The sequence below is a fragment of the Peromyscus californicus genome, unplaced genomic scaffold (assembly GCF_007827085.1).
Source record: "Peromyscus californicus insignis strain IS unplaced genomic scaffold, ASM782708v3 Scaffold_3__1_contigs__length_106647218, whole genome shotgun sequence".
Lineage (NCBI taxonomy): Eukaryota > Metazoa > Chordata > Mammalia > Rodentia > Cricetidae > Peromyscus > Peromyscus californicus.
This window is the reverse complement of record NW_026294551.1, coordinates 96,201,769-96,223,565: the sequence shown is the minus strand read 5'-3', so window position 1 is coordinate 96,223,565 and position 21,797 is coordinate 96,201,769. Positions and strand designations below refer to the sequence as shown.

General features: G+C 47.4%; 1 protein-coding gene and 1 non-coding gene across 3 annotated transcripts; one reads left to right on the top strand and one right to left on the bottom strand.

The window, feature by feature from the left end:
- Positions 1 to 473: 473 nt before the first annotated feature.
- On the top strand, positions 474 to 21,537 carry Cdip1 (cell death inducing p53 target 1). 2 transcript variants are annotated; one of them, XM_052759302.1, is made up of 6 exons: positions 474 to 605; positions 18,052 to 18,126; positions 18,633 to 18,740; positions 19,008 to 19,163; positions 19,822 to 20,095; positions 20,192 to 21,537. In XM_052759302.1, the coding sequence occupies exons 3-6, from the start codon at positions 18,656 to 18,658 to the stop codon at positions 20,301 to 20,303; spliced, it is 627 nt and encodes a 208-aa protein (XP_052615262.1). In that variant the 5' UTR covers positions 474 to 605; positions 18,052 to 18,126; positions 18,633 to 18,655; the 3' UTR covers positions 20,304 to 21,537. The 2 variants fall into 2 exon arrangements, with proteins under 2 accessions (XP_052615262.1, XP_052615260.1); XM_052759300.1 differs by lacking the exon at positions 474 to 605 and adding an exon at positions 758 to 940.
- LOC128123531 (U6 spliceosomal RNA) lies at positions 14,442 to 14,545 on the bottom strand. Its single transcript, XR_008222710.1, has one exon. It is a non-coding gene; the product is annotated as a U6 spliceosomal RNA (small nuclear RNA).
- Positions 21,538 to 21,797: the final 260 nt, after the last annotated feature.

Sequence of the window (21,797 nt, the reverse complement as noted above, 5' to 3'; positions counted from 1 at the left end):
CAGTGACCAGCACACACACAAAAACAAAAGGGAAAAGAGGAGAGCTCCTCAAAGGTTTCAGTTTTCATGTGTAATAAATCCAAACTCCTCAAATGGACTTGGTGACCTTCCAGAGTCCTCACCTTGCTGGCCAATGTGTCTTTCAGTTCTCCTTTAGTAACTTCCCAGCCCAGAGGCAACACTCCATAATTCTGTTGGGACGTTTCGTCGCGCTGGGCATTTTGCGGTTCTTTTGTATATCGTCTGTCAGAATGGAAGCCGCGTGAGGGCAGGGACAGCTGGTGTGGTTCTCAGCTTCAAACAAGGGTGGTGCCTCTCCCTGGCCCGTGCACAGCGCGGCTGGGCTGGCGGAGGGATGGGGCGCAGGCAGCGCCTGGCTTTCCCGCAGCCCACAGTCCTAGGGTACTCCCACGTGCTTATCTCACGCCTGCAACGCGCCTCCACTGACGTCACCCAAGCGCGTCACGTGTGCGCTAAGCTCCGCCCTTCGCTGCGAGGCCAGCAGCTGGGGCCTTTCTCCAAAGCCTAGCTGTTTCCTCTTAACCGGGTGCGATAGCGACAGCTCCTCCGCTCCCGCAGCTGCGCCGTGAGGGGCTCCACAGACGGTGAGTCGCCTCTGAGACTTCGCGGCGGCTTCCGGGGGGACCCCTCCCGCACGCCGAGGCGGGGGCTGGGCTACGAAACCCTCGGCCCGCGTGACCTAGCCCACGGAGCCCCGCCCTCGCCCCTCCGCGGCGCGGTGGGTGCCGGGAGCCGTAGGCCCCCCCCTGCCTCAGGGAATGCTGCGGTTGCGTAGCACGACTACAAGTTCCAGGGTCCTCCGGGTGCGGGGGCGGTGTGCGCTCCGAGTCCGCTGATAGAGGGGCTCTCCGGCGCGCCCGGCCGGCCGGACCTGCGCGGGTCTCTGTGTTCTTCCGTCCTCGGGCTCCTGGATTCCGAGGTAAACGGGGCTGAGGTAGCGTGGAGGAGGCCATTCCCGCTGAGACGCGGAGTCAGGGAGGACAGTTGATTTCGGCGTGGCTGCAGCTGCTGGGCTGCGAGGGACAGGGCCTGCAGACCCGGGATTATCGGCCGGAGAAGGGCCAGCCCACTCCGTTGTTCTCTTATCACGCCTTTCTACATTTCTGTAAGGAAGGCTTGTGTGCCATTCTCCTCGGGAGATGGAGGGTAGAGGAACGGCAGTCAGTCGGGGAGGGTCCCCGCGCCAAGCCACCTCAGAAACCCGCGGTTGACCTTGGCGGCCCCGGAGGAGCCCGTCTCGGTCTCCTTCCCCCGCCCGTTTGCAGGTCTGGACGTGGCTCCAAGAGGCGCTCCCGCAGAACGTTAGGAAGGCAGTGGGCTGGCGGAGCCCCAGGCCATCCAGTACCTTGGAGGAGGTGGGTCCCCTGGTGCTCTAACAGGTGTGAAGGAAGATGGAGTGAACAGCGTAGGATCCTCTGCATCAGAAAGACCTGGACTTTCCCCTTCTCCTAGGATCTGACTGAGTAGTTAAGGAGTGAGGCCCCAAAATCTGCATTCAGTAAGCCCTTCAGAAATTCTCATGCACACTTGGTACAGAGAACCTGTGTCTCAGGAGTAAGGATCAGGGGCCCCGGGGGGAGGGCGTTCCGTAGCTTTTACGTCAGTTTTGCAGCATACTCCAAACGGGGCATTGTTTGAGCAAATAGGACTGCTCTCCCTGGTACTTTGCTTCTTCCATTGGGGCTGACCTGACTTGGGTGGGAAGGGAAGGGCATGTCAGCTCTTCTTGACCTCTGTTCATAAGAAGAAAGATATTTTCAGTCATTCACTGTCTTGAAGACCTCCTCCACCCCGACGTTTAATTAGGAAAAAATCAACTCATACAGAAAATGTTGACTTTTACAGTGCACACCCATGGACTACCATCTAGAATGTACAATTATTATCGTCCTTTATTGTGTACCCATCCAGCAGTCTCTTATTTTCTTGCATGCCAAAGTACACTGCAGATAACAGTATATTTCCATTCCTAGTAGTTAAACTTGCATATTATTAACTAGTCTTGGAAATCTTGTTGCTTATTGATTTTTCAACCTTGGCTATTTAAAAGTCAGTCTGCCTCCCAGCCCTGAAGATCCGGAGAGTTTCTCATAGGATGTGGTTTTAGAACCAGGAGAGACCTTTACATAGACTCTTAGAAGACGTAAAAACAGCTGATCATGCTTCTAGAATCAGAAATAGGGAGTGTGTAAAGAGTACTTGAGGGAACAAAACTGTTTTGAGAGAAAGAAAATGGAATGTGTCCCAGAAGCCTGGTTGTCCCAGCAGATTATGCTGGCAATAATTAAAATGAGCTGTCTGTTTGTTTAGCCCTTAGCCTTGTTCTCTTGCCTCGTTTTGTATGTTACAAGCTTGCCCAGTTTGAACCTGCTGGTGTGGTGGGTGTTTTCGAAGCTCTAGAACAGGATCAAGGTACACAACCGGTACCCTCATGGTACTGATGAATTACGCTATAGTTTTGAGTCCTACAGGTCTTTGTACTTGTTCTATAGCTATGAACACTAGACTGTTACACACTCTGTTCATTTGTAAGGGAGAAGAAACAAACTGTAAAAATTCCCTGCTTTCAGAAACACTACCCAAGGGTTGGGGATTTAGCTCAGTGGTAGAGCGCTTGCCTAGCAAGCGCAAGGCCCTAGGTTCAGTCCTCAGCTTGGGGGGGGGGGGGGCACACACCAAAATGCAGAACGTAAAGAGCACACAGTGTGGGAGATGTTGCAGTAAAAGGCTTGTCATTTATGTTATTATGAAGGATGTTCTAGTAAGAAGTCAGAATGTAGGGAGTTCTGCAGAGGAGTTGGTCTTTCCTGGGGTGAGGAGGAGAGTCTGGCGAGAAGTTAGAAGTAGATTATACAAAACAGAAATGGGCCCATTTCTTGGAGCCCACAAAAGGCTCCATCTCCACCCAGGATTCTCCCAAACACTGTCTTGTAGGGGGACTCTGTAGTAGTACACCACTGCAGAGGGGAGAGCAGGCCAGGCCTCAGCCCTTCCTTAGGCCCCTGCCCTTCCGGAACCACCCACCCACCTAAGCCTGTGGCCCCCTGGGCCTACCTGGTGCCTCATAACTCTGGTGGTGATAATGGGTTCTGGGACAAGTATTTCCTAGACGTGGAGAGGGCAGACCACACACACTGAAGGTCCATCGTTGTGACTCGGGAACTTTAGGAAAAGCCATTTCCCTTCTCAGAACCTCATATGTTGCATGTAGGCAAAGAACACCGCCCAGACTAGACGAAAATCTGTCTTCCATAAGTGCTGAAAAGATTAGGATTCCTTCATGATAGACAAGAGAGAGAACATGGAGCTGCATAACATAAAGAAGTCTTAACGAACGGCCTGGTGGTGCACCCCTGTATTCTCAGCTACTGTAAAGGCTGAGGTGGAAGAATTGATTGCTTGGGTCCAGGAGATGGGCAGGGGGTGTTGGTTTACAAAAACACATTTATTCTTCCTTTGAAAGCAGTTGTAGTCCATTTTCTTTATAGAAAATAGTTCTCATCACCATGCTTCTGATGTGTGAGTGCTGAAAGTCCTTGATTGGTCTGTCCGTTGGGTGATCTAGTTCAGCAATTCTTAACTACAGGGGGTCAGAGGGGTTCAGCTAAAACTGAACGTGCCTGATAAGCCATATATTCAATAAATACTAGTTTAGTCTGAACTCAGATCCAGGTGCATGCTGTGTCTGGGATTTTCCTTCTAGAAGAAACACCAGTGGACGTAGGTAATAAGGTGTCAAGGTTATTTGAGAAGAATTCTTTTCTTTTCTTTTCTTTTTTTTTTTTTTTTTTTTGAGACAGGGTTTCTCTGTGTAGTTTTGGTGCCTGTCCTGGATCTCGCTCTGTAGACCAGGCTGGCCTTGAACTCACAGAGAGATCGCCTGGCTCTGTCTCCTGAGTGTTGGGATTAAAGGCGTGCGCCACCACTGCCTGGCAAATTCTAACTTCTTACTCTTTGATGAGTAGTTATTGTTCAATGCATTAAGTACAACAGCCTTACAGGTTGGGGGAATGGAGTGAGATTTCAATGCAGTGTCTGTTGTGTATTTATTATTGCGCCTGGGCTGATTCTCTGTCTAGAATAGTGGTTTTCAACCTATGGGTCGAGACCCTTTGGGGAGATCTAACAACCCTTTTACAGGGGTCACCTAAGACTATTAGAAAACACAAATATTTACATTACAATTTATAACAGTAGCAAAATTACAGTTATGAAATAGCAACAAAAATAATTTTATAGTTGGGGGTCACCTCAGCATGAGGAACTGAATTAAAGGGTCGAAGCATTGGGAAGGTTAAGAACCACTGGCCCAGGAGGTAGTCTAGGTCTAGCTCTTGTAGCAGGGGAAGCATCAGGAGTTCCCACACAGTGACAAAGCAGGCCTTCACATCCTGAACTAACGGGTTAGAGGGAGAGGACCACAGAAGCGGGCGCTGTGCTGGCTCCACTGTGATCGCTCTTCTTTGGAGCCGATCGTGATTCAAGAAGTGGCATTTTTTCCTGTTTTTATTTGGGGAAGGGGTTGTTTTGCTTTGTTTGTTTTTTGAGACAGGGTTTCTCTAGTGTAGCTTTGGCTGTCCTGGAACTCGCTCTGTAGACCAGGCTGGCCTTGGACTCCCAGAAATCCACCTGCTTCTGCTTCCTCAATGCTGGAATTATAGACATGCACCACCACCACCCTGCTCTTTCCTGTTTTTAACTTTGACCAAAAATAAAGGCACTTTCAAAAGAAGACTGAAGTCTACCTCAGCTGTGGCTGTGCTGTGGCTCCAGAGCAGAGGGTAGTGGGCATTTGGGTTAGGAATAGCATAGGATGTCCACTGAGGTTAATCCCAAACCTCATGAACTCATTTATTCAGCAGGTGTGTACAACTGGTTCAGAGAAGTACAAGGTACAGTGGGTGGGGCTGGAGAGTAGGTTTGGGACATAGGGCTGAACCTGGACCTTTTCTCTCAAACTTTGGTCATTAGATGAGATAGAGGGTTTTGTTGTGTTTGTTTGTTTGTTTGTTTGTTTTACCACAGAATTAGAAGTACTAGTTAAGGGTTAAAGGAAATGTTTCAAATTTTCAGGGCTGGAGAAATGGCTTTGCAATTAAGAGCACTTCTCACTGCTCTTCCAGAGAACCTGGGTTCAGTTCCCAGCACCTATGGTGACTCTAGTTCCATGGGATCCTATACTCTCTTCTGGCCTCCTCAGGCACTCCATGAATGCAGTGCACAGACATAGATGCAGGCAAAACCCCATAAAATAAAAGTTTAAGAAAGTTGGCTGCTGACAAGATGATCAGCAGGTAAAGGCATTTGACTTTAGAGTTCAATCCCCAGGACACACATAACAGAAAGAAAGAACCAACCTCTTAGGTTGGTCTCTGACTTCCACAGGCATACCGTGGCATATGAGCCCACACATATACACAATTTATTTATGTATATGTATACATGTATATGTATATTTTTTTTGGAAAAAAAATGTTTGGAACTCCTTTCAGCCGTTTAGTTTGGTGACTGGGTGTGGCATACAGAAATAGGGCCTTCTGGATGGGGAACTCCTGCCCAGGAGTATGAGTTGAGCTGTGAGCTGTGGAGAGACTGTCCCCAAGTACTAGTCTGGGTTTGGGGCATAGTGTTTGCACCTCTGCTGCAAGTGACTAGTGCCTTGGGCCCTGGAACGCCCTGTCTGCCATCCTGCAGGGCCCCAAGCCACAGACCTCTCCTGGTGGTTAGAGTCACCCAATGGTCTTACCTATTCTGTAAATTCTTCTGAAGGGTGCCCCAGGTCCCCAGGTGGATCTATAGGGGTACCTGAGAACTGAGACAGAATTATCACTGTCAAGGGTGCAGTGAATTGTCTGAATTAAGAAGCGGAGGAAAAGGAAACTAGGCTAATGATGGATTCACTGAATAAAACTGGCCCATGTTCAGACCTGAAGAGCCCTGCCCTGTTGAGGGAAGAAGACCTCACATGATCACGTCTTGGCTCTCAGATTTCCCAGGTGTTCTATATCCCCTAAGGCTTGGGCCTTAGTTTTTCACCCCTGGTTGTGGTCAAGCTGGGCTTCCACATATGCATGGTTTACCTGCTTGGCCTAGAGATGAGCCACACTAGGGTCTGTTTCTTTGTGGTTCAAACTGGCCAAAAAGGGACTGTACTTAGCACTGCCAGAGGTACCCAAGTGCTGTAGGGTTCTCCCCTCTAGCAGCCACCTGTTTGATAATGGTACACCACACAGTGCAAAGGGAGACTGGGACAACCTAACTACCCCCCACCCCATTTCCTAGATTATTTAATGTAAAAGAGATCTGAGCCCAGTGCTCTCCTGACTGATTCCCTGTCTCATTTCGGGAGCTCCCTAGGATCCCCTCTCTCCAGTCTGCTCAGCAGGCCTTTGCATCTGACTTCTTGTCTGGACCTTTTCCCCACACTGCATGTCATTCACATTGCCTGTGCTGAAATGTTTCATGTTCAGCAAAGCCTTTCCTGTGTAAATTAAGCTCTGTAGCACTCCTTCCCTAATTGTTCCTCCATCACTGAACCACTGTGTTTACATTTCTATTTATAGCTCCCTTTCCCAATCTGTTAAGATGTGTCTCCCACCTTGATGGCCTAGGAAAGTGCCTCACAGATAGCAGACACTCAGTACTGCCTGAATTTCAGTTGTCTTGTCTTCCTGTGAACATATCAGCTCTGAAGGCATAGGGCCATGGTGGGTTCACTCTTCCCTCAAAATAATAGCAAATGGAGAGTTGAATTCTTGGGTGCACAATCATTAAATTAGTTTTAAAGTTAGCTGGTAAAGCAAAGACCTTATGAGGTCAAACTGCCCTTTAAAGTCCTGTTGTGTTATTTTTTAAACTTTATGTGCATTGGTGTTTTGCCTGCTGTATGTCTGTATGAGGGTGTTGGATACTAGAGTTACAGACAGTTGTGAGCTGCCATGTGGGTGCTGGGAATTGAACCCAGGTCCTCTCAAAGAGCAGTCAGTGCTCTTAAACATCTCTCCAGCCCCTGTTATTTGTTTTTGAGCCAGGGTCTTATACAGCCCAGGCTGTCCTCAAACATTCTATGTAGCTGAGACTGGCCTTGAACTTCTGATCGCCTGCCTATACCTTCCAAATACTGAGATTGTACATTTGTACCACCACACTGGGTGACCAATGTACTTTGAACATTTTGGAGAGTATGACAAGAGAGGACTGCGAATGCTGCTGCAGGTGTGTCGGGTTTTTGTTAGGACAGCTGCATCCTGTCTCTGCTCTAGCATATCTGAGCAGTGGAATCGCCCCGACACTCCTCAGCCCACTTCCCAATCTGTTGCTCTGTTTCTTTTCTGCTGTACTGTCCAGTAGTTCATGGCTCCTACCTTTGGATGCTTAGTAAGTGCTTGACACCCAAATGAATGTTAGCTGGGACTTCAGATTTAGTTACCTCTGATGCTTTTCTAGCCAGAAAGGTGAGATATCTGAGTCAGAAGGAAATCTGACAGTGACAACTCCACACATGACGTATATTCCCATTTTCCCAAAGGGAAAACTCCAGAGTTCTCCCATGCCACCTGATGTGAGTGAATGTCCCAGGGTCCCATGTCAACTTCAATAGGAATTTGGTTCAACCTTTATATACCGTGTTATATAATGCTTATAAAATACTAGTTGCCTTCCACTCCTGTAGCACTTTGATTCCTATTCTTCCTGGTTATCTTTGCTAACATCTGTGTAAAGATCCAAAGGGCAGGCTATTGATAAAGATTCCACTGTGACCCTAGACTTGGCATATTCAGGTTTGGGGGTCACTCCTTCCAGCCTTTTGGGAGGGCAGTATCTTACTGTATAGGCCTGGCTGGCCTGGAAAAGTAGATTAGGCTGGCCTCTAACTCCCAGATTTTAATCCCTAGTGCTGGTTTTAAAGGTGTATTCCAACACACAGGTCTGTTGCTTTTAAATTACTCTTGAAAAAGCAGTTGACAGCAACATCAAAGAGTTGTTGAGAGGCTGGGCGGTGGTGGTGTACCCCTTAATCCCAGCACTTGGGAGGCAGAGGCAGGCGGATCTCTGAGTTCGAGGTCTGGTCTACAGAGTGAGTTCCAGGACAGCCACCAAAACTACACAGAGAAACCCTGTCTCGAGAAAAACAAAATAAACAAACAAAAAAGTTGTTGAGGTCTCATCAAGGTCTGCTGTGTTTTATGGTATTTTCTTTCCTCTTTCCAATTGCTGTGACTTTCGTAAAGTCAGCTTATCATCTTCCCCAAGCAGAACTTTCTCCAAAATAATAGGAGTGACCTATTGCATGAGAGATCTAGTATCTTAAAGATGAGGTCACCTCATTGTTGTGAAAGTTTGGAGAGGGAGCACATAGCAAATGTGGTGACTCTGAGCTACATGAAAGAAGAGAACCCAGAGCTTGTTTAGTTCCCAGTGGCTCACAACCATCTATAACTCCTCTTTCAGGGGATCTGATGCCCACCTCTGCAGGTACCCAAACACACATGGCATGCACTGACACACAAACACATACATATAAAAAATAAAAATCTTAAAAACAACAACAACAAAAAGCCTTCTACCTGTTGGCTGTGACTCTCATGACTACATGGTTTAGCTGCTTATCAGTGTCTTATGTGTTTTCCTAGGTCAGAATAGCAGTCTTCATCTCACTTAGACATCTGGGTAAAATAACCCAGAGACTGTCCATTTGTGTCAATTCAGTGCAGGCAGATGTCAGGATCTTCTTCCCCAGAGTTCCGTTTTAGTGACTTAAGTGATGGGTCTTTAGGCTTGTGGTGTTTCTAAAATTAGCTTTCAGTCATCATGGCATGCCTTGGAACAGGTGCCGACAACTTGTTTATCTCTGGTTGTGCCTGAAGCTGTAGCTCTTTTTCCATCCTTTGCTCTTCATTTTCTCTCTTACGTGCACCTTCATCCTGTTCTACACCAGCAGCAGAATATATGGAAACAAGCTCCTGAGCACTGAAACAGCTCAGAACAGAGCAAGGGCACAGGACCATGGGGGAGCCTGGGCAATGTTCTTGGCTCAGAACCAACCATTGCCTGCCTCGGGCAGGTCCAGTAACCTCATCACTGTGTAGTGTATCATGTGTCCCTTAGGGATTAGTTGCCTGCCCTCCTCTGTCAAGTCACTTGCTGTCTCTCCGTGCAAGCCCTAGTCTACTTGACAGTTTGCCAAAGCCCAGAAGAGAGATGGGAGTCACAATACCAGACCTAGAGAGACCCAGTAAAAGATGCTTGTGACATCTGAGAGGGAGAGTTCTCAGAAGCTCATTTCCCTTACATGCCATGAGAACTCAATCATAGTCTGAGGCACCTTTCTGGATTCAGAATAACAGACTTAACAGTTTTTTTCGGTTTTTTGTTGATGATGATGTTTTTTGAGACAGGATTTCTTTGTGTATCCCTTGTTGTTTCAACTTTGGCACAGTGGTTGCTCCTTAATCTAATGCTATTTCAGCCAGCAATTGAGACTCTACAGTTACTGGCCTGCTTTTCTGGCAGTGGCCTGCTCAGGCCTCAGGCTGGTGGGAATTCTGTTCCCACAGGCACTGGCCCTGTCGCTGCTGCTAAAGGTAGCTTTAACTATCCTAATTATAAATAAGAATCGAGATTCAAAGGCTGGAGTGAAAACCTGTGAGCTCAAGAGAGGCTGAGTAGCAAATAGCTAACCCTCTCTCTTTGCTGGCGTCTCTGAAAGACCTGTGCTTCCACCCTGCCAAACCAGAAAAGGCTGTGCCACTCCAGATCCCTCCTTGCTACTTCCTGTGTCTCTCTCTCTCTCCCAGATGCCCTCTGATGCCCCATGATTACTTTCTGTCAGCTAACTGCTAACTCAGCCTCTTGACCCAAAGTAATTTTATCTAATTAACACAAATGCAAACTTGGGGTGCACAATGTAATTGAATATCCCCCAACAATCCCCGGCTGTCCTGGAATTCACTTTGTAGACCAGGCTGGCTTCAAACTCACAGAAATTCGCCTGCCTCTGCCTCCTGAGTGCTGGGATTAAAGACGTGTGCACCACCTCCAGGCCAGTTTTGAGCCTTTTGAAGAAGGAATCATTGAAAGGAGTTGCTGCTCATCATAGAAAAACTAGAAACTACACTCAAGCAAAAGGCTTCTGCATTTGTATTTAAACCTCCCAAGATCTCACTACCCAGATGTAGCTGGCTTTCTTGGACTGTCAACCCCCAAATCATGACACGGAGACATATTAATTATGACTGCTTGGCCTTAGCTTGGCTTGTTTCTAGCTAGCTTTTTTTTTTTTTTTTAATTAATCTGTGTGCTGCCCTGAGGCTCATTTACCTCATCTGTGTACTGTCCATCCCACTTCCTTCATGGCTGGCTGGCTGGCTGGCTGGCTGGCTCACTGACTCATTGACTCGCTCGCACCTTGCTTCATGTTAGACAAGTGTTCTAGACTGAACCACATCCCCTGCCCTTGATTTTCTTTTGTTGGTGTTGGGTTTGTTTGTTTGTTTTGTTTTTTGTGTATATGTTTTTTGTTTTTTGAGACAGGGTTTCCCTGTATAGCCCTGGAACTCACTTAGTAGACCAAGCTGGCCCCAAATTCAGAGATTCTCATACCTCTGCCTCTCAAGTGCTGGGATTAAAGACACGTGCCACCACACCCTCCTCAATTAGGGGGGGCTGTTTTGGTGCCCCCCCCTTTTTTGAGATAGGGTCTCTCTGTGTAGCTTTGGAGCCTGTCCTGGAACTCACTCTGTAGACCAGGCTGGCCTCACGAGATTCACCTGCCTCTGCCTCCCGAGTGCTGGGATTAAAAGTGTGCGCCACCACTGCCTGGAGCCCTTGATTTTTTTTTTTTTTTTTTTTTTTTTTTTGAGAGAGGATCTCTATGTAGAGGCCATGATTGATGGCCTCTGTTGCTAAAATTCCTTTCCTTAGGAGATAATAATGTCTATCCCTCTTATGGTCCCAACAACAAACCAAGGAGTGACTCTACCAGAGTTTACTCTGGGTAACCACTGGATTTATTAGGCTTATTTACAGAGCTGTGCATAGTGACCTTAAAGCAGTCCTACTGAAAGGTTTGATCCAGCATAGATGATGACTTTTCCATAGCTATGTGCAGTCAGGAGACAGGGATGGGGTCTGTTTTTAAACAATGAAAGCATTTGCCCCAACTTCCTAGCCTAACAGACTATATTGTGTGACATGCTTAGAGAAAACCATTTAATTGGAAACTTAATGGGAGTTTTTTGATAGTTCATCACCTGGAAAAAAACTGTATGCCTTTCAGACCAAGTAACATTTATTTGTAATGCGGGCTTTTCCCTCCCATAATTGGAAAAGTTTTTTCTAATAATTGGAAGTTGATTTACCAATAATTGACTAAAACAGGTTTACTTCTATTATGTGGAAGAGTTAGAGGTGGTTGGAATCTCCATGGCTATCCTTAGTACTGGCTTCTCTTGCTCCATGACTGCTATACTACTGTAACAATGTCCTTTGGCCCAGCCAGCAGGAAGGAGAAAAGGGTACCTGGTTTAGGCAAGCTGACTTCCCTCAGTGCCTTCCTATGGCCCAGGCACTAAGGCCAGCTTAGTCAGATGGTCATGGGAACTGTAATTAGGGCTGGAGTGTTTTAATTAATCCACTGATTTCATAACAGAAGGAAAAAACACAGGAAGGATGACTTTGGGTGCAGCTAGTGTCTGAGCCACCTACTTCATGAAGCTGTCATTCTTCCCAATCTGTCACTGTTATTTTCAATGTGACATAATCATAGCCTTGATTTCATTAGGAATGGATGCTGTTTCTTTGCATAGTAGTTCAATGAAAAGCATCTTCTGATATAACTACTACCTGTTACTTCCATAAATCCTGCTCTGACCCAGCATTTGGAGTTTAGTTCTGCCTCACAAGAACATCGTTTTCCAAAAGAAGTCAGAGATTAAGGAATTTGTGTAGGGCTTCAATGATTTTCATGATGCTAGAGTGCTGGAAAGACCTGTGCTCTCAGTATGTCATTGATGGTTAAGAAAGGAAGGTGACTCTTGTTTCCATTGCTAATTGGGTTGGGCTTTTGTTTGTTTGTTGTTGTTTTTGAGACAGGATCTCACTATGTCACTCCTGCTGTTCTAAGTTTTTTTTCTTTTCAGTACAAGAACTTGAATCCAGGGCCCCATGGATTCTAAGCAAGTGTTCTACCACTGAGTTATGTACATCTCGCCCTGCTAGTGCCTTCTAAGTGCAAGGTTGAGTGGATCTGAGTATCTCAGCCTGAGCATGTCTGGGATCTGAGGTCTGGAGCTTAGAAGCAGTCACTGTAGCTGGGTCCTCCCTACAAGCCTCAAGGCTGCTATCCTCTCCAATAACAGCCACCCAGTCACTGTCTCCTCTTCTTCTTTGCCTGTTGGACTTTGCTTTACTGGACTTTGTCTCCTCCAAGTCTTCCTCCTGGGCTTTAACCCCAGAACACTGATTTTTCTGTTTTTGTTTTGTTCTGTTTTATTTGTTTTTAATGGGACCACTGAGTAGTTGTTGGAATGAGTAGTGACTCAACTGTTGATACCAGCCCAGGTGGCTGGTTGTTCCAAGAGAGAGCACCAGCCATCTGGATCTCACCTGACATGGCCCCACATAGGCTTATGCTAAAACCTGTCCTTGGGGTATGGGAAAGGTAGAACAGCTAAGTCTACTGCCTAGAGGCCAGTCTGATCCACTACAATAAGGGTCCTAATGCCCGTTGGTTGTAATGACCCATCACATTGCATGGCCTTCTACCCGGCAGATGCCTCATGCTCAGCAAATGGGAGACTGGGTGAGGCAGAATGCCCTGTCACTGGCCAGATGCCTGAAACCTGTTCTAAGAGATAGAGGAGCCCATCTGAGGCCAGCAGGTGTCTTAATCCAGGGCTGTCAGGAGACGACCTCTGCAGCAGTGGTAGTTAGCTGATCTTGAGAATGCAGTTCTGCAGCAGCTGCACCCCACTTCCATGCCACTGGATCTGAGGTAGAATGCTTTCTCAGGGGTGTTGCTGACTTGGAGAGCTCCAGGCAAGTCCCTATTTGTCTTAAGATACAGTCCAACAGGAGAGCAATCTAGAGGATTTCTCTGAGGCTGTGACCTCTGCTGTTTTAGGAATGGATGCCACAGGGCTGGAGTGCTCAGTCTGGGTCTTGCTACAATGTCTCAGAATAAAGTTGTTGCAGGTGGTCACATGTAGCATGATCAGGGATCAGATCAGTCCAAGATAGAGGCATTAGTCCCTGGTGAGTATTAGTAACCGTTTCTTTTTATTCAATGTTCTTGTGGTCCAACTTCTGCCCTCCAGCAGAGGACATTTTGGACCCCCTCTGGTAACCTTTCTTCCATTATGAGAGGAAGGCAAATGAGTAAACCAAGCCGAAATGGAGAGCTGGGTTTAGAAAGGTTGATGCAGAGCCCATGTCCCAACTGCTTGCTTAATTTAAAAAGCTTGTACAGCAGCAGGTGCCTCCCTGAGGTACAGTCCAGGTTGAACAATAACAGGCTCTGCTCTCCCTGGAGATACCTAAGACTCTAGGTATCTTTGACAGTGGAAAATTGACCCTGCCTTTAGACATTTAGTATTGCTTTCAGTCTAGTGGGGTCTCTCCACTACAGTGGTGTCTTCTGCAGCCTGGGGGAGGGTTTCCTGAGGTCTCAGCTGGAGGTCAGACTACCTTATTAGTAGAGCAAAGACAATATTAGTTACCTTGACTCTGCATTGTATTGGCATTTGCATGGGTGGCTCAGAATCAGATTGGAAGAAAGCATTGGAGCCTGAGTTGGATCAAGGCAAGGGCACTCACCTGCACTAGTCTTTACCACTACACACAGCATGCACATACAGGCTGGTGCCCCATAAGGGAAGGTAGCAAAAACTCTATTCTTACTATTTATTTACTTACTTACTTACTTTATTTGTTTATTTATGATTTTTCCAGACAGCGTTTCTCTGTGTAGCCTTGGCTGTCCTGGAACTTGCTCTGTAGACCAGGCTGGCCTCAAACTCACACCAAACTCAGAGATCCACCTGCCCCTGCCTCTACCTCCCAAGTGCTGGGATTAAAGGCATGCGCCATTACTGCCTGGCTAAAGATAGGTTTTTATTAGTCAAAAGTCAATGGTTACCAATGAGATGGCTCTGTGGGTAAAGATGCTTAGCACGCAAACCTGATGACCACCACAGAAAGGTGGATTGAGACAACTGACTCCAGAGTTGTCCTCGGTCCTCCACACACATGCCATGGTATGTGCATATAAACACTAAAAGTTTTAAGAAATTAATAGTAACAAGAACTTACCAAAATGAATATGGTTAAACCTTTTCCATTAGCTTTACATAAAGCCTTCTCATAAGAAAATGGTTATTAAACTAAATATAACTAATAAACAGCTTAACAGTAACAAGGAAAAAAACCTACAGCAGTGTCTTGAATTTACATGTCATCCTGTGCAGGAGATCCTGCTATCACTATATCATTTGAATTTTAGTATATGTGCTGCCAAAGCAAGCACACCTTTATTAATTCTTAGTATGTGAGTACAGTATTGAGCCCGTGTGTGTGGGTGTGTGTGAGAGAGAGAGAGAGAGAGAGAAAAAGAGAGAGAGAGAGAGAGAGAGAGAGAGAGAGAGAGAGAGAGAGAGACATGTGCCTTTGTGCCTGTGGAGGTTATGAGAGCGTTGAATTCCTTAGAACTGGGTGGTTTTGAGCTGCCATGTGAATGCTGAGAACTGAACTTGGTTCCTCTGTAGGAGTAACAAGTGTTCTTAGTTGCTGAGCCATCTCTCCAGCCCCTGGTTTGAACTTTTTGAGGCATTGTCTCACTCTGTAGCTCAGTTTGGCTTCAAGCTTACGGCAGTCTTCGTATCTCAGCCTCCCAATGCCGAGCACTACCATTCCCGCCTAAATCTGTAATTGATTTGTCACTGTTAAAATCTATTGGTGATCTATTGGTAAATATTAATTGGCGTTTTGAAAACTTAATCTGCCACTGTGAGCTTGTCAAGAGTTTCATGACACTTCAATCTTTCTGGTGTTGGGGATTGAACCTAGGACCTTGCATATTCAAGGAAGTTGCTCTCCCACTGAGCTATATCCTTAGCCTTGATCTATTTTTTTAATTCTTCATTTTTTGTTTTTAAGTATTTAAGAGAGATTTCTAATATGGTATTGATAAGTCTGTATATAAGTCCATTTGAAGTGCTCAATAATTAGGTGTAAAGAAGTCCACAAGGAGGATAAAAAAGAAGTCCACAGAACAAAAAGTTTAGAGAACCATTGTTGTGTAGACCTGGAAAAAGTCATGTCAGAAAGTCCCTCTAAGCCTTGTCCTCTCCGTCACCTTTGCCTCATCCCCTCGTCTTCAGTCCTGTGAGAGCTTGTGCACAGAGCTGGCCAGGCTGGTTGCCCCATGTCTCAAGATTCAAAATTCCCCTTTCCTCTCTCCTGAGCTTTGCCACACTGGGACTTGGTAGTATGCCTGCTGCCTGGCACCCTGGGGAACAGAAAAGACCATGGGAATATGCTGGTTACCCTCAGTTGCAGTGTGTAGGACAGTTTCAACCAGAGAATTAAGTTTATTCTAAGACCCTACAGCCATTGGCTGTGGCTAGGAGATATGCACCCTGCTGTCACTCTCCTCCAAGGGGCCCTTTATCAGTGGCAGGCTGCCAGGCTCTGCCTTGGCCTTAGATCAATTGTACTGTAGAATGAATAGTTGAGAGCCAAGTAGAATGCCTGGGGCAGTTCTCAGGGCCCTGAGGCCTTGTGCTTGGAACTCCTCTCTGGGAAGCAAGAGACCCAGAGAAGAACAACTGTACTTAGCATACCAGGAGAGTCCAGTCCCCATCTCTCTCCCTTTTCATACCAAGTGTCTTAGTTTGCTTTATTTGTTGTGATAAAACACCATTACCAAAAGCAACTTGGAGAGGAAGAGGTTTGTTTTAGCTTAAAGCTTCCAGGTTACAGTCTATCACCACCAAGGGAAACCAGGACAGGAGTTCAAGGAGAAACCCAAAGAAAACGCTACTGGCTTGCTGCCAGACTCACAGCTACTTTTCTTACATAGCCCAGGTCCACCTGCGTAGGGTTAATACTGCCTTCGGTGGACTGGGCCTCATCACAAGCAAGAAAATGCCCCCCAGACATACCCATAGGCCACTTTTACAGAGACAGTTCTTTGAGGTTCTCGCTTCCCAGGTGTGCCAGGTTGACACAATTAGCCATCATACCAGGCAGTACTGTCCTTCAGGGACCTGTTTTGGAATTGTGTTCTTTCAGAGTACAGCCATGTGCTACATAACAATGTTTTGGTGAAGGTTGGATTGCATGTACAAGGGTCCCATAAGATTAAGTGTTGTCACAGCCATCTTAGTTTCTATAATCTGTGACATTTGTACTACATGAAATTGCCTAACAATTTATTTGTAAGAATAATTTCCCACTACTTATTATGTTTGGTGCTTTTGTTATATTGACCAAGCTGTACAACTATCACTGTGATGTAACTACAGAACACTTTCAACCCCTCAGCAGGATCCCCTCCCCCATGGAATGTACTAGAGATCAGGTTGTATGCGTGCCTGGGACAGGGTTTTTCTCATAGAGGAAGGTGGAGAGACTCTGACATGCTAAGACCCTGGACTTGAGGCCAGGTTTGTCTGATTCCAGATCTCTTAATTGTCCATTCTGTTAGCCTGATACAAGCCAACCCTTTCTCCTCTTAATGGGAGATGAAATGGAATTCTGGTGCTCTGCTGACCCCATGTTATAAGACTGTAGATGTTTCTCCATGGAGCTGAGTCACATTCCATATGGCCTGGGATGGGAGTCAGGAGTAAAGCAGTTTGCTTTAGTTCATGGCTCTGTAGAGTCTCCTAAGTTTTGGTAGGCACCCCAGAATGTCAGTTCCATCCTTGCTCCTGTGAAAACCCCCATCTGGAAGTCCTTCAGAGAAGCAGGAGCTCAGTCTGGTGGGTGAGTGTGGCCAAGTAAAGGTAAAGTTGCAACTCCCTGGTAGAACTTCAGCAGGGTGAGGGGAAGCCAGGTGGGCTGTACTGCTGAGATGCCCATCAGGTTTCCATCCCATGATTGCTACTTTGAAAAAGTAGCCCCCAAAGCAACTGAATGAAATGTACATGGCATTTCAGACTCAGACATTATCTGTAGGTTGGGACTGTGAGATGTGAGGTGGCTTTTCAGAAGAGTGGCCCTATATATAACCCAGAGTAATAGATAGAAGCTCAGCCATGGGTCTGCCTGTGGAAAGGTGGGCTGAAGCTGCAGTGTGGTGCAGGCAAAGAGCCCTATACTCAGGTTGCCTGAGTGACTTCCTGCAGAAGGCATGGGGGTGTTAGGCTGCATTGGTCACAAGTAGAGTTTCTCAAACTTGTCAGTATTGAAATTGAACCCAAAGCTTGAATCTGACCCTTCTGCCCCTACCACCGATTTGTTAAATTTAGAAAGCAAGGTGTCCTGGTGCCTATAATAGCAGCATTTGGGAAACTAAGGCAGTAGGATGGAGAATTGGAGGCCAGACTGAACTACACAGTGAGACTATTTCAAAGAGGTAAAAAATGAAGTTGAAGAGTTAGGGACAAAAAGAATCATGAGCCCCAGGATCTCTCACCCTTGGCAAACTTGGTACTTCTGTCTGTGTGCTTGGACATACTGTAAGGGCATCTGCTTCTCAACCAGTGCCTTGCAGCAAGTACTCAGGACACTTGATGGGATAAAAGTGTTTCTCTTGCCTGACTCTTAACTTTTCATACCTTCCAAGCAAAACAGAAGGGGTAAAGTCAGTGCCAGACACCAACCCACAGCTGATTCCTTTTGCATTCCTTCGAGCATGGGAATTGGATCTGGGGATTGAGAATGGTGGGCACCCAGAGGATCCAGCAGCTGTGCCACTTGGGGGAAAAAAAAAAGGGTGGGGAGTGGTTAAAGCTGTGAGTAAGCATGGTGAGTAGCTCACCTGGAAGCCTGTGGTTAAAGATGTTGTTTTCTCTTTCCCTGAAATAGCCTCCTGGATCCCTGTCTCAGCCAGTAGCTGAATTACTCTACCTGCTTTCATTCTCTGTGCACCAAGAATCTGAGGTAAGAAATCCAGAGCCCTTTCCAAACCCTGCTACAGCAGCCTGTGGTAGAAGTCCACTCCTCCGTGGCTCAGTTAAGAGTTGGAAGACTGGGTGCAAAGCTTCCCTGGGTAGAGGTAGGGGTCAGGTTCCCAGAGAGGATTGCTGGGACTTGTCCTTAGAGTTCTATCCTTACCCTCCAGCTTCTAAAGAATTGTGGGTGGAAAGTGTAAAGGTGGGTTGTCCCTGGCAGAGATAGAGATCCCAAGTGTCAGAGGGAGCCCAGTGGTCAATGATGCTCCCAAGGTCACTGAACCTAGCCACCAACCCTGATCTTCCACACACTTAGATTTCCTTTTGAGGAAAGTAAAAGGTGATAGAACTCAGGTACTGAGCTTGAACCAGAGAATCCCTGAGGAGCCAGAGAAAACACTTAAGTGCTTGGGCCTGGTGGGCATCTGAAGATGGTCACAACCTAGTGTGTTGGCTGTGCATAGAAACAAGGAGCTGAATTTATTTTCCCCCCAGGTCCAGGAGTATCAGCAGCAGAGATGTCTAATGAGCCACCCCCTCCTTATCCTGGAGGCCCTACAGCCCCACTACTAGAGGAAAAAAGTGGAGCCCCACCTACTCCAGGTAAGGATGTCAGATTGCCCTTGGTAGAGATCTGGGTAAGGTCCCCAGATGGGATTGCTAGGGCTAGTTCCTTATGTCATTAGCTATTGTCTTGAGGGTCTTTCCTGACCTTAGTCTTCTGGTGTCCCTGTTGCAACTCCCTCTCCATTCCAAGTGTGGTTGAGGCTTTTCACAGTGAACTAACTAATCCTGCTTCAGGGTCACCCTGTGCCCAGCCTGTGTGTAGAGACCAGCTTAGCCGCCGCCTTTCTGCCCCTCTCTGTCCAGGCCGCACCTCCCCAGCGGTGATGCAGCCGCCACCAGGCATGCCACTGCCCTCAGCTGACATTGCTCCCCCACCTTATGAGCCACCGGGTCATCCAATGCCTCAGCCTGGCTTTGTACCCCCTCACATGAATGCAGATGGAGCCTACATGCCTGCAGGTGAGTCGGGAAGAGACTTGAAGAAAGCAGAGGCAGCTGCCACCTCAAATTCACTGTGGGAAGGCATCAGTCATGCCATATGAAATGAAAATGGTGGCAAAGGAGGAGCTTGTCACCCACCGAGGGAAGGTTACAGTGGTTCATGCTAAGGACTGTGGTGTGGTGGGGCTTTTCCCTCTCAGGGACCTAAACCCCCAGTGGAGGCCTGGGCCTTTGCTCACCAGTAGCTTCAGGCCCAAAGTCTGTGGTTCCTCTAGTTTCTGGGGTTGAGTTGGGTGGTCTTTGGTATATTAGACATTGACATGCAAAAACTTCGTAGACAGGAGAGGTATGATGCTTTCCCTCTTGTTGCTGAAGCCCTCACCCTTGCAGGCATGGAAGAACAGTCTTGGCATGACAGAGGCAAGGAAGTTAAGGAGAGGTGGACTATGCTCCCATCTCTGCCATATCTGTCTTGGTCTCAATGTGACAGAGATCTACAGACCTGGGCCATAAATGGTCACCTTGAGCGAAGGTCTGTTCCCACTGACACTTTGGCCCTCTTGGAAGGTGGCAGGAGGCTGTGAGCTATGTATGCCCTAACTGCTAGGATCATGTGTTTTATGTTCTCTCAGCCAGTCAGTCAGCCAGCCAGTGAACTCTCTGTGTGTTGTTCCAGGTTTCTACCCTCCTCCAGGCCCTCACCCACCTATGGGCTATTATCCACCAGGACCCTACCCACCAGGGCCCTATCCTGGCCCTGGGGGCCACACGGCCACAGTCTTGGTCCCATCAGGGGCAGCCACCACGGTGACAGTGCTCCAGGGCGAGATCTTTGAAGGTGCACCCGTGCAAACAGTGTGCCCCCACTGCCAGCAGGCAATCACCACCAAGATCTCCTATGAGATTGGCCTGATGAACTTTGTACTGGGTTTCTTCTGCTGCTTCATGGGGTAGGTATGGGGTGCTGACAAGTGGTGTACTACTGGGGCTCTGTATGCTGCCTGACCTTGTCTTCAGGCCTCAGCCTATCTCTGTTTTCAATTCAGATGTGATCTGGGCTGCTGCTTGATCCCTTGCCTCATCAATGACTTCAAGGATGTGACGCACACGTGTCCCAGCTGCAAAGCCTACATCTACACATACAAGCGCTTGTGCTAACGGAGCTAGACTTGGACTCCCCCATCTATCAGTCTGGCCCCATGTGCTTTGCTCCCCATGCTCAGTGGTCACTACCCCTCAGCCCCCACTTAGGGTTGGAAGTTCTGCCACTGTCCCCTGGAAATCTTGTCCTCACCTTGCCCTTCCCTGAGCATCCAACTCTTCCAGCAAAAATTACGTTGGATTTAAGGCCAAGAGCCAGTGGGTGGCATGGGGTGGCACTGATCTTGTGTGTTGCTTGGGCATTTGTAATCCAGAAGATAAGCTGGAGAGGGTCTCTTACTGGGGTCCTCATTCCTCCTTTCTGCATAAGGTCCAGGCCTCGTCCTTACTCTTCCTGGGACCAAAAGCACCCAGAGCATTAATAGGTCCCAGACTAGGGCCTACAGTGAGGGTTGTGCCTGGAACCACAGTTGCTTCTGATCTGCTGGAATGAGATCAGGACATCGTCTAGAGTTAAGTGGACCCAAGCAAGACAGGGTCTTAAGGCCTGGGTTTATGTGGAGTATGTTCTCTTGGATGCCAAAGGTGGATTAAGAAAGAAATAATGACTGTCAACTCTGGGCATCAGAACTCTCAGGTATGGAAACCCAGGACTTCTACCACTGTCCAAGAGCTACCCAAGAGCTCCCTAGTATAAGGCAAAGATGACACTGGGCTAGTTTAAGCCCTGGTAGCTAAGAAGAACTTGCCCTTGTTCTCACCTAGCTTACTTTGAGTCAGTCAATGTGCAGCTCTCCTTTCTGGCCACACCTCTGTGAACCCCTATATCTTCTAGGGCCAGAAAGAATGAATGCCCATGAGCCTGTCCTGTTTACTTGGATGTTTGTGCTGTGTATGAGTGCAACTTCTGCCTGATGGCTTACTGACAGAGGGCCGATCAGAAGAGCCTCCTTGTAGGTTCATTGGTCTCTGGATTAAGTGCCAGTCTTTTTGCCATAGTTGGCTTGTTTCCATATTGAGGCACTTAAGTAGGGACAACTGTGGCACTGGGCTGGGGACCAGGAAGAAGTCACAAGTGGTGGGGATGTCCTAGGGACATGAGTCTTGCCCAGGGTGTAAACCCAAAGTTGTCTATTTCCTGAATGGTCTGTGAATATGCCCACGTGGATGCTGTGTCCTGCTGCTGTCCCTCTCCTGGTCTCACACTACCACTGCATGGCCTCCTATCACTGTGAACTGTGGCCTGGTCCCAGTTTGTAGTTTCATTAAATCGGCCCTTTCACTCCCCTGCCCTGGGCCTCTGCTGTCTTGCCTGGTTTCCTTCTTTTCTGAGGGACAGGGTGGGACTACATATAGGTAGTCTACTGGCAGGCAAGAGATTGGGCCTGGGAAACAACACATGTTTAAGAACCCATTTACACCAAACAAGAATTATATAGACTTGTCCTAGGGGGACCCAGCTGTTCTGGGCCAGGGAGGTTTTGGTTTCAGCATTGGTTTCCACTATTTACATAATTAGGTGTCCAGGCTACAGAGCCTGAGAACTGGAGC

Excerpts from the sequence above, each read along its gene's own strand:
- Cdip1 (XM_052759302.1), top strand. The coding sequence starts at position 18,656 with ATGTCTAATGAGCCACCCCCTCCTTATCCTGGAGGCCCTACAGCCCCA. Across the intron at positions 19,164-19,821 it reads TGGAGCCTACATGCCTGCAG|GTTTCTACCCTCCTCCAGGC; the intron begins GTGAGTCGGGAA and ends GTGTTGTTCCAG. Across the intron at positions 20,096-20,191 it reads TTCTTCTGCTGCTTCATGGG|ATGTGATCTGGGCTGCTGCT; the intron begins GTAGGTATGGGG and ends TTTTCAATTCAG.